Source organism: Zingiber officinale, chromosome 3B, assembly GCF_018446385.1.
Source record: "Zingiber officinale cultivar Zhangliang chromosome 3B, Zo_v1.1, whole genome shotgun sequence".
Classification (NCBI taxonomy): Eukaryota; Viridiplantae; Streptophyta; class Magnoliopsida; order Zingiberales; family Zingiberaceae; genus Zingiber; species Zingiber officinale.
In genome coordinates, this window is record NC_055991.1 from 91,812,638 (window position 1) to 91,826,760 (window position 14,123).

General features: G+C 40.9%; 1 protein-coding gene across 1 annotated transcript; it reads left to right on the plus strand.

The window, feature by feature from the left end:
- The first annotated feature begins 984 nt into the window (after window positions 1-984).
- Window positions 985-3,344, plus strand: LOC122056767 (thaumatin-like protein 1b). The gene is made up of 3 exons (XM_042618870.1): window positions 985-1,321; window positions 1,401-2,106; window positions 2,830-3,344. The coding sequence occupies exons 1-3, from the start codon at window positions 1,273-1,275 to the stop codon at window positions 2,987-2,989; spliced, it is 915 nt and encodes a 304-aa protein (XP_042474804.1). The 5' UTR covers window positions 985-1,272; the 3' UTR covers window positions 2,990-3,344.
- The last annotated feature ends 10,779 nt before the right edge of the window (window positions 3,345-14,123 follow it).

The following is a 14,123-nucleotide window of genomic DNA, read 5'->3' on the forward strand; positions in this document are numbered from 1 at the left end:
ACTTAGTATAAATGTAGATATTTGACTAATATGATTCTTATAAATATTTATACAAAAGCTAAACTTTTAGTATACATTCTAACAAAAGTCATGTCACATGCCCACATAAGATGTCACCCACAGCTACTCATATATATATCTATATCTATATATATATATATATATATATATATATATATATATATATATATATATATATATATATATACCTCTTGTGCCCAACTGAGTGAGCAAGGTGCTAAGAAGTGCACTTAGTTGTCCACAGAATAGTTCATGAGAGATAGCATCATAACACTACTCTCTCGTTATAGGTAAAATAACAATTAATTTTACTATGTTATATGAGCATAATATTGAATTGCGAAGCAAGTGCATAAGTCAAAGAGATGAGCCAAAGAGATTCGTAGATATGAGAATTTTAAAGATAGATATGTGGATATTCAACTGATAGATAAGATGAAAAATAAGGATATTAAAAAGTAAGTATGATTGTATTTATTGAGAAAAAAATTAGAGAGGTAGATAATGACAAATATGATATTAATGATAATAATGATAAAATTTATTTAAATATAGATGAGGATATAGTAAAAGATTAAGTCCAATGATATAAGAAAATTTATGACTGACCTTAATGGAAGAGATTTTTCAAAAAGTATCCAAATGGATAAAGTTATTATTATCGCTAACTGAGCGATTGAAAATTTCTTATTGGTAAATATATTTGCTATATAGTGAGAAGATAATTTTGGAATATTGGTTGTGAAATAATGAATCATTTGTATTTTTAGATTTATCTTAATAGTCGATAGAAAATTTGTATAACATCAAATTGATCTTTTTAAGGATTATTTGGTTCGAAAAGTAAGATACCACTTGTAAAAAAAAATCGCTATCTTATCACTTGAGCTAAGACAGCTTTTCAATTGCGCAAAATAAGATCTCGAAATAAAACACACTTGAACACTCTTATAGTGTATTGTATTCAACAACTCTACCTAATTGCAGACCTTTGAAGTAAACTTTTTCCAAACAACTTCATCGTCGTCCCATCCGATCGACCTAATCAATCACCAGTTCTTCTTTGCTAGTAAGAAGACGTTCAACAAAGAGTCCAATAAAGAAAGCAAGAAGCAAAATGATAAACTGTTTGTCTTTTTTTATTGTTTTGTTTAATGGCGAGGGCCTTTCTTCTTGGATCATTCTTCAGTCTACTCTTCCTATATATTCCCACTCTGTTTCCTCCACGGTGATCGTTAGGACTTTGAGAGAATGTCGACGATGATGATCTTTTTCTCGGCAATTTTCGTCTCTTTGTCGGGTGATTGATCTTTGTTTTTTGATCGCCTCTGTTCCCGGGAGTGGTTGCTGATTTGATTTGGGTGTTCCTCTGTTTTCAGGAGTCGCGGCGGCGGGGAGGTTTACGGTGGCGAACAACTGCCAGTACACGGTGTGGCCGGGGGTGCTCTCCGGCGGCGGCGAGGAGATGCTGGCGACGACGGGGTTTGAGCTGCAGAGAGGTGAATCGCGGACGCTGGACGCGCCGGCGGGGTGGTCGGGCCGCTTCTGGGGCCGCACGCTTTGCGCCGCCGACTCCGCCGGCAAGTTCGCCTGCGTCACCGGCGACTGCGGGTCCGGGGCAGTGGAATGCTCCGGCAAAGGCGCGGCCCCTCCGGCTACGCTGGCGGAGTTCACGCTCGGCGGCGGCGGGGGGATGGACTTCTACGACGTGAGCCTGGTGGACGGGTATAACGTACCGATGCTGGTGGCGCCGCAGGGCGGCGGCTGCAACGCGACGGGCTGCGCAGCGGACCTCAACGCGCGCTGCCCCGCAGACCTGCGGGTGGTGGCGGCGAGCCACGACGGCGGCGGCGGAGAGAGCGTGGCCTGCAAGAGCGCCTGCGACGCGTTCGGATCGCCGCAGTACTGCTGCAGCGGAGCGTACGGGAGCCCCGACACCTGCAAGCCCACGTCCTACTCCGAGTTCTTCAAGAACGCATGCCCTCGCGCGTACAGCTACGCCTACGACGACGCCACCTCCACCTTCACCTGCGCCGCAACCGCCGCCGCCGACTACCTCATCACCTTCTGCCCCAACACCTCAAGGTACACCCACTCGATCAAATCTAAGTCAACGGAACCTTCGGACGCCTCACGGTGCCGTGTTTGACATTTTATATATTTTTTTATCAAAAAAAATTACTCCACCTTCCTTAAAATTATTTACGTATCCTAATATATTATTTGATATCATTCATTGAATTTCTACTTCATTACCCCTATAAAATAATATAATTATCTCATATGATACCTATTAAATTTTAAATCAGTAAGAAAATAAGTTCACATTGTAACAGTTACCAAATTTAACTATTACAATATATGTTATTGGATAAAATGTGAATTGTAATAGTTATAAAATTGTAATAACTACAAGAACAATAAAAAAATCAAAGTTGATCGAACATTATAGCTGAGAATAGCCCAATAATTTTATAGTAGTTGATGGAGTTTGGCATCTTTTGATAAAAAAAAATGACAATTGATACAAAATAAAAGACGTGGGCCATGTTGATGATTAAAAAATGGAATGCTCTTTGATTTTTGCCTCTATATCTATCTATCTACTTGTCGAACTTCGTTGGCATGGTTGATGAATACAATCTCGACGGGCGGCGACGCCATGCAGACGTGGGTGCAGTGGCCACCGGCCCATGCCGGTCCGCAATTTATATATAGATTTATTGCTGTAGTTGCTTGTGGGCGTCAACCAGGATTCTTATCTGATCAATGTTTTTTTATTTATTTTTAATTTTTTTGATTTGACAGCCAGAAGTCGTCGGGCTCGAGTTCGCCGGCGACCAACAGCATGGTGGCCTACGTGGGCGGAGGAGAAACGAGCGGAGCCACCCGATGCATGACACATATGCCGGTCGCGGTCGGGCTCGCCCTCTCCCTTCTTAAGACATGCCTTCTTCTCTTCAGGTAGCGCGGGGCGGCGGGGCGGCGGTCGGCGGTCGGCGGCGGCGGCGGCCGCCTTGCGTTACAAAAACAGGCGACGGCCGCCACCTGTTTTTGTTATTAATGTGGCCGGGAAATGGGATCCGGCCGATGGAGTTGGTGAAGAAATCGGAAATCGGATCCGATGATGGATGACGTCGAAAAGCGACAGGATTTGGGTAGAGCTTTCTGCACTTCCACGGGAGATGCATCAGCCTGCTTGGATCTTAACGGTGGAGCCTGAAAATCATAAGATACAAAAAGTTAATCAAAAATATTATTATTATTTATTTTGTGTTATGTTTTAATTTTTTAAAAAAAATACTATTTAAAGTTTTCGGATATAGATTATAAAATTCAAAATAATAATAATAATAATAATAATAATAATAATATTATTATTATTATTATTATATCATGCACTTCATATTACAAACTTTTGTTTTTTTTTATTGAATTACACTTTTATTTAAAGGATGCTTTTGATTGTTTTTTTTTTAATAGTGGATCAATTGATGGGGGTGAATAAATGATTCATAAGAATTTTTACAAATGAATTTAATTGATCGCGTGTCGACGAGAAAGGAGGCGTGATTTCAAAGCGGAAGAGTTTGTCTGATATCTATATAAATCTTTATGGTAATATGTCTTAGGTCAATTTTTAATAGGTGTGAAAATATTGATGTGATAGAAGTAATTTGAATCGTTAGAGAGGAAGAGTGAATAACGACCTATAAATTAAAATAACTATTTCTCTTGCTAATGATGTAACAATGATATACACATTAAAAATAAAAAATAATCATAAAAGAAAGAGAACACAAAGTTGGTTATAATTCTCAGGCTGTTAGTCCAAGAACTATGAAAGTTCCACTATCTTTTCCTTCTATGAAAATCTATTTGAAAGTGGAGAACTCTCTTACAGCAATGTAGCACAAACGTAGATCATAAAGACACTAAAGAACAAAAATAAAAATATTCGAATTGTGTGTTGTATAAAACTTCAAATTTTAACCCTCTCTTTATGGCCTTTATCTTTAATTTGACGGTTTGCTGATGTGGTACTCTCCGGTTGCTCGGAAGCACTCCGAGTGCCAGTATTCGTCAAACTCAATCCACTCTGGCAACAGTTAGCTAATGGCTTTGGATGACTCCTCACTTTCCGAGCGCTTGAAAGTGCTTTAGGCGCTTGGATTATGTTGGCATGGACGTCATCTTGATCCATTTCAACAACGACTACTATTGGCATGGTGAGAACATCCGGGCGCCTAGAGAGGTTTTGAGCCCTAGACTCTGAGCGCCTGGAAGTGATCTGGGTGTTTATAATGGTCAACTTCTGGATTTGACCAGTTTATGTCTCTTGATCGCCTATATTTGACCGGACACTTGGTGAAGAAGTCCTAGCATGTCAAGATTGATCGGATGCCAGACATAATAGTCCAACATGTCACGGTTGACTGGATGTTGGAATTGGAGACCTTGGACTTAGTTTTAGGCAAGTCAAAGGTGGTAATGAGAAAGAGATTATAATAAGGTAATTATAAAAATCTCTTTCTCATAATGAGATAATTATAATAGCTTTATTGTATGTCACATTTGATAATGAGAAAGAGATTTTTAATGATGAACTTTATTCCATTTTTATTTGATTTTGGTTCATCAATTTAAAATTTTGGTTTTTTTTATTTGGTAAGGGTGGTGGAATGAGTTTTTTTAATAGTTATTTCTTTTAGAGTTGTTGCTTATCTATTGTTTATACTGGTGCATGTATAAATTTTGTGAGAGTTTTTTTATTTTGTGAGAGTTTTTTTAGGAACAGGTGAAATTTTTGACCTATAAATCAATCATGTTTGGTTAAGATTAAGCTTTCAACGATTATGTGAGATTTTTTATTTTTACTTTTTTTTTAATATAAAAATCTAAGGTTACCTTAAATAAGGATGTTTCAATTATAATAATTTTAACATTTAGAATAGTAAAGGAGTTATTTTGGTCATTTACTATTTTTTTTCTTTAAAACATAGGGGGCTAAGTGTCATTTTTTAAATACAAGAGAGAAACTTCTTTTGGATGGAAAAAAATGGGCTTAAAGTTATTTAACCATAATTTTAACATTTAAATAGCAAAGTAAGGGTTATTTTGGTCATTTATTATTTTTTTCTTTTTTTCTTTAAAACATAGGGGGCTAACTGTTATTTTTTAAATATAGGGGAGCAAAAACTGCTTTTGGATGGAAAACACAAGGGGGTTTAAAGTTATTTAGCCTTACTTTAATTTCCTTGAAATCAAGGACAAATGACATTGACTATCAAATAACATCCTAGGTGGATGTTCATAACTTTCAAAATGCTTAGATAGATATGCATGGTCCCAATTTAGGACAAAATCAAAATCTACATCTCACAAAGACTTAAGGTGATTTGTATGTATTTTAGTATACATTAGATACAAGTGGGATGATAGGATGATGAACACGACTCAAGATGTTGATTTAGTGTATCTAGTTGAGTTTTGGTTTTATCAAAACACATAGTTATGTGTACTCCAATCATTAAGAAAACTAATGTACAAGTCATGAGCATTGAGCCCAAAGAACATGGTTGGAAATTGGGTTTGAAAATGTTTTTAAAATACTTTTGGAAAACCTTGGTGAAGACTATCTTTTGATAGTAATCATTATTGAGGAGTTAAACACAAACTTGGAAGAAAACATTGAAGTTTTTACAAGTTTTCAAGTTTGTGTCAATCTTTGAAAATAGGAAGTATTTCCATAGAAAACTATTTTCCCATGATAATATATACTCTAAGTAATGTCTACATGAATTTTCATGATTTTTAAAATTTTATAGAATTTTTAGGGCATTTCTGAATTTCACTGAAATTAGATTTCAGAAATTCAGAAACCCAATCGATCAGCCGATCGATTGGGAAGCCTCAATCGATCAGCCGATCGATTAAGATGCATGTCTTCGCAAGCAGAGCCTCGCTGGATCGATCATCCGATCGATTCAACTTGCCTAGATCGATCAATGGATCGATTCAGAGGCAATTTCTATGAACAGAAGCTTGCGGAATCGATCAGTCGATTGATTGAAATGGTTTCAATCAATTGAGACCCAACTTCAATCGATTGAGACCCAACGTCTCAATTGATTGAAACCCAACTTCAATCGATTGGGAGTGCTGATTTTAGTTGGGAAAAATCTGATTTCAACATTTTAAACCATTTTTAGTCTAGGTAACCATTCCTAACCCCTTGACACACATTTGTATACATTTGGGGGAAATTTTCATGATGAAAATAAGGATGGATTGGTTAAGAAAGACTAAGTTGAAGTTTAGGTTGAGGTTTGGTTTCAATATTGAAGTTTTGAACCTCAAAACTTCTAAATTTGGGTTTCTTAAAGGTTTAGGAATTCTAAGTCATTGTTGGTGCAATGACAGAAGTTTGAAACATGTCTTTAGAGGTAGTTACTTTTTAAGGACATGAAAATTAATTTTTCATACACCTTGGAAGGTGGTTAACTTTCGTTAGCATAAATGCTCAAGGGTGAGCGTTTAAACACAATAGAGAGTGGTTGTTTAGTTGTGTATGCTCAAGAATGAGCATTAGACATAATGAAGGGTACGAGACCTTCATTGTTGGATTGGTTAATGCTCAAGGGTGAGCATTGGAGATAATGAAGGGTATGAGCCATTCATTATGGTGTTGTGAACAATGAGTGAAGTTGTGAATAACAGTAAGTAACTCTTCAGGGGGAGAGTTCTTTGTGATGTGTGCCAATAGGGGGAGAATGTAGGATTTAAGTTAGGCCTGTTGGTGCAACCTTAGGTCAAGGTTGACCTGGATGACCCGACTCGAGTTGACCTGACTCGAGGTATATTTTGATGTTTGACAAGAATAGAGAAGTTGTATTTTGATGTTTGACAAGAATAGGAACTTGGGGGATTATGGGTGCAACCTTTGGTCAAGGTTGATCTGGTTGACCCGACTTAAGTTGACCTGATTCGGGAAAAGTCCAAGTATGGAGACTTGGCACGGAAAAGTCCAAGCAGGGAGCTTGGCACGGGAAAAGTCCAAGTATGGAGACTTGGCACGGAAAAGTCCAAGCAGGGAGCTTGGCACGGGAAAAGTCCAAGCAGGGAGCTTGACACGGGAAAAGTCCAAGTATGGAGACTTGGCACGGAAAAGTCCAAGCAGGGAGCTTGGCACGGGAAAAGTCCAAGCAGGGAGCTTGGCATGGGGAAAAGTCCAAGTATGGAAGCTTGACATGGGAGGTCGGAGAGGGCTCGGTAGCTCGTTCTCTGAACTGGATGGAGTCGGAGAGGGCTCGGTAGCTCGTTCTCTGAACTGGAAGGAGTCGGAGAGGGCTCGGTAGCTCGTTCTCCGGACTAGGTCAGAGAGGGCTCGGTAGCTCGTTCTCTGGACCGGACGTGGAAGTCGGAGAGGGCTCGGTAGCTCGTTCTCCGGACTAGGTCAGAGAGGGCTCGGTAGCTCGTTCTCTGGACCGGACGTGGAAGTCGGAGAGGGCTCGATAGCTCGTTCTCTGGACTAGGTCAGAGAGGGCTCGGTAGCTCGTTCTCTAGATCAGGAAGGCTTTAGGTTTAAGACTGGGTAATTGGATCGGTCTGCTGACCGATCCAGTGAAACAATGGGTTATCTGATCGGTCTGTGGACCGATCAGTAACCACACAGAAACCTTCTGTGAGTTATCTGATCGGTCTGGTGACCGATCAGTAAGAAGGTTGATCGATCCACAGACCGATCAGGGATCGCAACCAACTCTCTGTGAGAGTTGGGATCGGTCTGGGGACCGATCAGCGTAGGGCCTGATCGGTCCCCTGACCGATCAGATCCACCCTGGACCGATCAGGGTGGAGCCTGATCGGTCCAGGTCTAGCCGTTGAGTCACAACGGCTAGATTTCTTCTTTGTCTTCTTCGCAGGTTGATATAAGGTGGAGGGCCTCTACTGTTGGTAATACTTCTTGACTCTTCCTCCTTGCGATCTGAGCTTTGCTGAGCTCTTCATCCCTGAAGCTTCGTGTGAGCTTCCCTCGGCTGAGTTTCCAACTGAACAGTTGCTGCTGTGCTGTGGTTGGCATCCGTGAAGTTGTTGCTTCATCAACAGTCGACAAGAAGGCAAGCAAACTAGTGTTTTTACATTCATATTGTTCTTGGCTTCTTGCTGTATTTCTTGTACTCCGATCTTGCTGTTGCAAGAGAGATTGTGGCGAGGTTTCTCCACCCAGAAGGGGTTTTTATTAGCCAGTTTTTCGGGGTCTCATCCACCGACGGATTGATAGGATTCGTCCACCTTACGGACAACCCGAGGAGTAGGAGTATCATCTCCGAACCTCGTTATATCGTCGCGTTTGAGGTTTGATCTTCTCCATTTTCGTTTCTACTCTTTATTTCCGCTGCGCTAACTCGAATTGTAGGAAGAAACGAGAATTTGGGGTCGGCTATTCACACCCCCCCTCTCTAGCCGCTATCCGAAGGTCCTAACAAGTGGTATCAGAGCGAGGTCGCTCTTCGTCGGATTAACACCCGGGGGAGCACGAGCTAGAGAATGGATCAACTTGGAGAAGACGTCATGATTCCACCCTTCTACGATCGTGACGACTTCGCGTTTTGGAAGGTAAGAATAAAGTATTTTCTTATAACTAACCTAGTAAATTGGAATTGTGTACAAGTAGGTTTTATTCCTCCGGTGGATAAAGAAGGAGAACCTCTCGAAAAGAATAAGTGGACGAAAGAACAAATCCACCAATCCATAATCAACGACGAGGTAACGAAAATCTTTGAATTTTCATTACCTAATGATATCTTGTGTAAGATAGGTAGATACAACAATGCCAAGGAGTTGTGGAACAACTTGGCTAAGTTCCATGAGGAGAGCTCCAATTCAAGTCATGAAGAGGAGTCAAGTGAGCCAAGTAGCTCACATCATGGAGGTATGGAATTAGAAGTTGAGGGCTACTCAACATCTAAGGAAGAAGAGGAGGAGAGTTCTTCTTCACGACTGGAGCAAGAAGAAGAAGCCTCTACCTCCGGAAGGGATGAAGGAGAGAGCTTATATCCATCCTCAACCCTAGGTAACTCAAGCAACTTAATTTCAAGTAAATTATATATAATGTGCTTTGAGTGTAGGGAATATGGGCATTACAAAAGTAAATATCCAAAGAGGATTAGGAAGACTCCACCGACACCAAAAGTCAAGGAAGCCGGAGTCCCGATACGCAAGGGCAAGGAGCACGTGGTGTGCTTCCAATGCAAGCAAATGGGACATTATAGGAGTCAATGTCCAAGGGGAGACAACCTCACAAGGAAAAGAGACCAAGCACATCTATGGGGGGAGCTAAGGCAAACCCTAAGGTATCCTTTAAGGCACATTCTTGCAATTCTAATAAGACACATGCTAGTAGTTTTATTGCAATTGTCAATAATGATAAGCATGATAACCATAGAAACCGATACATGTGCATAGGTGCCAAACATGTTAGCCTAGATAAGGACAATGCTAGAAATGCCAACCCTAGAGTTAACTCATCTAAGGTTAAGGAAAACCTAGATAGGAATCCCAAAACAACTAGACATATGCCTAGGAATACCTCAAAGAAAAATGGAAAATTAAAGCTTGAGGTATTAAAGAAGGAAAATCAAGTTTTGAGGTCAAGACTTGACACTTTAGAAAAGGCTCTTAAGAATTTGGAGAAGTCAACAATAGGGTCTAAGGGTAAAAAATCAAAGGCCAAGGACTTGAGAGGTTTGGGTCACAAACCTAAGTCTCAAGTGGTCAAGCCCACATATCATAATGTTCCATTCGATTATGGAACAAGACCTAGGGCTAGGAAGACCATCACCAAGGTCACAAGGGGAGTCACCCCTAAAGTTGATCTTGATGAGTCCCAAATGACCAAGGCTTTAAAGCCTAGGAGGGTCATTAGGAGGGTTGCTAGGGAAGTCATCCCTAGTGAATATTTAGTGAACCCAATGAGCTCAAATAGGTATTGGGTTCCTAGGAGTGTGATTCCTTCACGCTAGATGGTTTAGGGTGTGCCAACCTTAATTGGATAGGTAGTTAACCTACTCATGGCAAAAGGTGGTATTTTAGGAATTTTTAAGGTGTAATCAAGCCTTGAAAATGAAATTAAAAATTATTCCTAAGGTGATTAGGATGTGCCAACCACATTTGAGGAGTTTTCTAGGGTCAATCTAATTGGCACATAGTGATCTAAAAATCTTTAGTATATGATTTTAGGTCTATTACACTTAGGAATATAGAATTTATGATAAAATGATCAAAATTATCAAAAATGGCAACTAAGGCTAGAATTAGGTATTTTCTATACCTTTATATGTTATTTGCCATACATTGTTTGTCATATGCCATGTCATGACATCATATTTATTTTATTATCATTTGAAATGTCATGATAATGCTTAGGTTAGTTATATGTCATGCCTTATTTAAGTTTCATACTTTATGCCATGACATCATGACATTGGCACATATTTTCACTTATGATATTATTTTATGCCATGTCATCATCTCTTGCATTTATGATCAATTAAATTGATTTAAGGATAGAAACATAATTTGATATGGAGATCAAATTGTTGTTTAGAAAATGCATGAGAACTTAGCTTAAGATGACCTAAACCCATATCTCACATCAAAATTGACTTGGATGTGTTTGATACACCTTAGATGTGTGTGAGATATTAGGATGATGAGTTAGGATCAAGGTGCATAGTTCTTGTACCTAGATGAGCCTAATTCGAAATTGAGGATCATAGGGAAAACTTGTGTACAAGTCATGTACATTTAGTCCTAAGATTGTGGTCCTAAATTGAATGGTTTAAAATCATTTCAAAATTGATTTGAAAAACCTTGATGAAGCTTTTCTAGTGATAGCATTCATCATGGAGCAAGTTGATACAAAGATGGATTAACCTTGAGCTATTTCAAAGTCTTTCGAACTTTGTATCAAGATTTAAAAATGGAAGTTATTTTCATAGAAAATTATTTTTCCATAATATTATATGTCATGAGGAATGTATTCTCAAAATTTTATAATTTTTGGAATTTTCTGTGATTTTTTAGGAGTTTCTGAATTTCGGGAGAAAAATCAGAAATCCTTATCAGAGATTTGTGGACCGATCAGAGGGGATCCTGATCGGTCCAGGGAAGTCTGGAACGGTCACTGGACCGATCCAGGGAAGTGTGGATCGGTCTGGTGACCGATCAGAGCGTGCCAAAATGCTGATTTTCGACTGTTGTCTGAAATTTCAGCTATGGAAGTTGGTGCTTTAGATTTCTAAATGGTTGAAACTCTCCAAGACATTGTTGGTGCAATGGTCAAGGAGGAGTTGACCTTTAGGGGGAGTTTTACCTAATGGTCAAGGGGGAGTTGACCTTTAGGGGGAGTTTTTACTCATCAAGATTTCTGAGGATGAGTGATATGAGATTATCACTAAGTTGATTGTTGATTTTAGTATCAAGGGGGAAATTAAGGGTTTCAATGAAAGGTATGGGACTTTCATTAGGAAGAAACTCTTGACCTTGATTCACTCTTTTTGATGTGTGTCAAAAAGGGGGAGAATGTCCAGATAATGTTCAAGGAAGAACATTGGAGTTTGAGGAGAATGTTCAAGGAAGAACATTGGAGTTTGAGGAGAATGTTCAAGGAAGAACATTGGAGAACTATTGGAAAACCTGAGTTAGGTTATTGAGTTAACCTAACTTGATTATGATTTTTGTCAAACATCAAAAAGGGGGAGATTGTTGGTGCAACCTTAGGTCAAGGTTGACCTGGATGACCCGACTCGAGTTGACCTGACTCGAGATATATTTTGATGTTTGACAAGAATAGAGAAGTTGTATTTTGATGTTTGACAAGAATAGGAATTTGGGGGATTGTGGGTGCAACCTTTGGTCAAGGTTGTTCTGGTTGACCCGACTTAAGTTGACCTGACACGGTAAAAGTCCAAGCAGGGAGCTTGGTACGGGAAAAGTCCAAGTATGGAGACTTGGCACGGAAAAGTCCAAGCAGGGAGCTTGGCACGGGAAAAGTCCAAGCAGGGAGCTTGGCACGGGGAAAAGTCCAAGTATGGAAGCTTGGCATGAGAGGTCGGAGAGGGCTCGGTAGCTCATTCTCTGAACTGGATGGAGTCGGAGAGGGCTCCGTAGCTCGTTCTCCAGACTAGGTTAGAGAGGGCTCGGTAGCTCGTTCTCCGGACTAGGTCAGAGAGGGCTCGGTAACTCGTTCTCTGGATCGGACGTGGAAGTCGGAGAGGGCTCGATAGCTCGTTCTCCGGACTAGGTCAGAGAGGGCTCGGTAGCTCGTTCTCTAGATCAGGAAGGTTTTAGGTTTAAGGCTGGGTAATTGGATCGGTCTGCTGACCGATCCAGTGAAACACTGTGTTATCTGATCGGTCTGTGGACCGATCAGTAACCACACAGAAACCTTCTGTGAGTTATCTGATCGGTCTGGTGACCGATCAGTAAGAAGGCTGATCGGTCCACAGACCGATCAGGGATCGCAACCAACTCTCTGTGAGAGTTGGGATCGGTCTGGGGACCGATCAGCGCAGGGCCTGATCGGTCCCCTGACCGATCAGATCCACCCTGGACCGATCAGGGTGGAGCCTGATCGGTCCAGGTCTAGCCGTTGAGTCACAACGGCTAGATTTCTTCTTTGTCTTCTTCGCAGGTTGATATAAGGTGGAGGGCCTCTACTGTTGGTAATACTTCTTGACTCTTCCTCCTTGCGATATGAGCTTTGCTGAGCTCTTCATCCCTGAAGCTTCGTGTGAGCTTCCCTTGGCTGAGTTTCCAACTGAACAGTTGCTGCTGTGCTGTGGTTGGCATCCGTGAAGTTGTTGCTTCATCAACAGTCGACAAGAAGGCAAGCAAACTAGTGTTTTTACATTCATATTGTTCTTGGCTTCTTGCTGTATTTCTTGTACTCCGATCTTGCTGTTGCAAGAGAGATTGTGGCGAGGTTTCTCCACCCAGAAGGAGTTTTTATTAGCCGATTTTCCGGGGTCTCATCCACCGACGGATTGATAGGATTCGTCCACCTTACGGACATGCCGAGGAGTAGGAGTATCATCTCCGAACCTCGTTATATCGTCGCGTTTGAGGTTTGATCTTCTCCATTTTCGTTTCTACTCTTTATTTCCGCTGCGCTAACTCAAATTGTAGGAAGAAACGAGAATTTGGGGTCGACTATTCACACCCCCCTCTATAGCCGCTATCCGAAGGTCCTAACAAGGCCTTCATTACCTAAAGAGGGAGGTTGCCCTCTAGGAAAGGGAGAGAATGAAGGAAACCCTCATTCATACTTTAGCATGAAAGGAAGTTGAGACTATGAGATTAGCCTAACTTAAAGGTATTGTCAAACATAAAAAAGGGAGAGATTGTTGGTGCAATATCCCTTGAGTCAGGTTGACCAGGTTGATTAAGCTTGAGTGGGCTAAAGCTTGAGTCTTGATGTTTGAGTTTCGATGTTTAACAATACATGGAGATTGTAGATGTAATCGTCTGTTTGGGGAGATTGTTGATACAATTCCCCTCTGGTCAAGGTTGACTAATTAGATGTGAAGAAGAGTGAAGTAAGTTAAAGGGTTGACTGGATACTTGACTGGGAAAGTCCTAAGTGGAGGTTAGCCAGATGTGAAAGTCCCGGTGAGTGAAGTCGGGCAGTGGGAAAGTCCTGGTAAGTGAAGCCAGGTAGGTGAAAGTCCCGGTGAGTGAAGCCGAGCAGTGGAAAAATCCTGGTGAGTGAAGCCAGGTGAAAACCCTAGTGAGTGAAGTTAGGTGAAAGTCCTGGTTAGTGAAGTCAGACATATGGAAAGTCTTAGTGAGTGAAGCTAAGCAGATGGAAAGACCTGGTGAGTGAAGCTAGGCACGTGGAAATCTAGATGGGTCAAGGTTAATCAGACACTTGGTATTGAGAAGTCCAAGTAGGTTAAAGGATTGACCGGATACTTGGCATAAGGAAATCTAAATGAGTCAAGGATGACCAGACATCTAGTGGAAGGAAGTTCAAGTGGGTCAAGGTTGACTGGACATTTGGCACGAGGAGAAAAGTCCAAGTGGGTCAAAGGGATTGA

What these genes read in the sequence shown, in the direction of transcription:
- LOC122056767 (XM_042618870.1), top strand. Translation starts at nt 1,273, where the DNA reads ATGTCGACGATGATGATCTTTTTCTCGGCAATTTTCGTCTCTTTGTCG. An exon ending in AATTTTCGTCTCTTTGTCGG is followed by an intron (nt 1,322 to 1,400) that starts GTGATTGATCTT and finishes CTCTGTTTTCAG; the next exon opens with GAGTCGCGGCGGCGGGGAGG. An exon ending in TTCTGCCCCAACACCTCAAG is followed by an intron (nt 2,107 to 2,829) that starts GTACACCCACTC and finishes TTGATTTGACAG; the next exon opens with CCAGAAGTCGTCGGGCTCGA.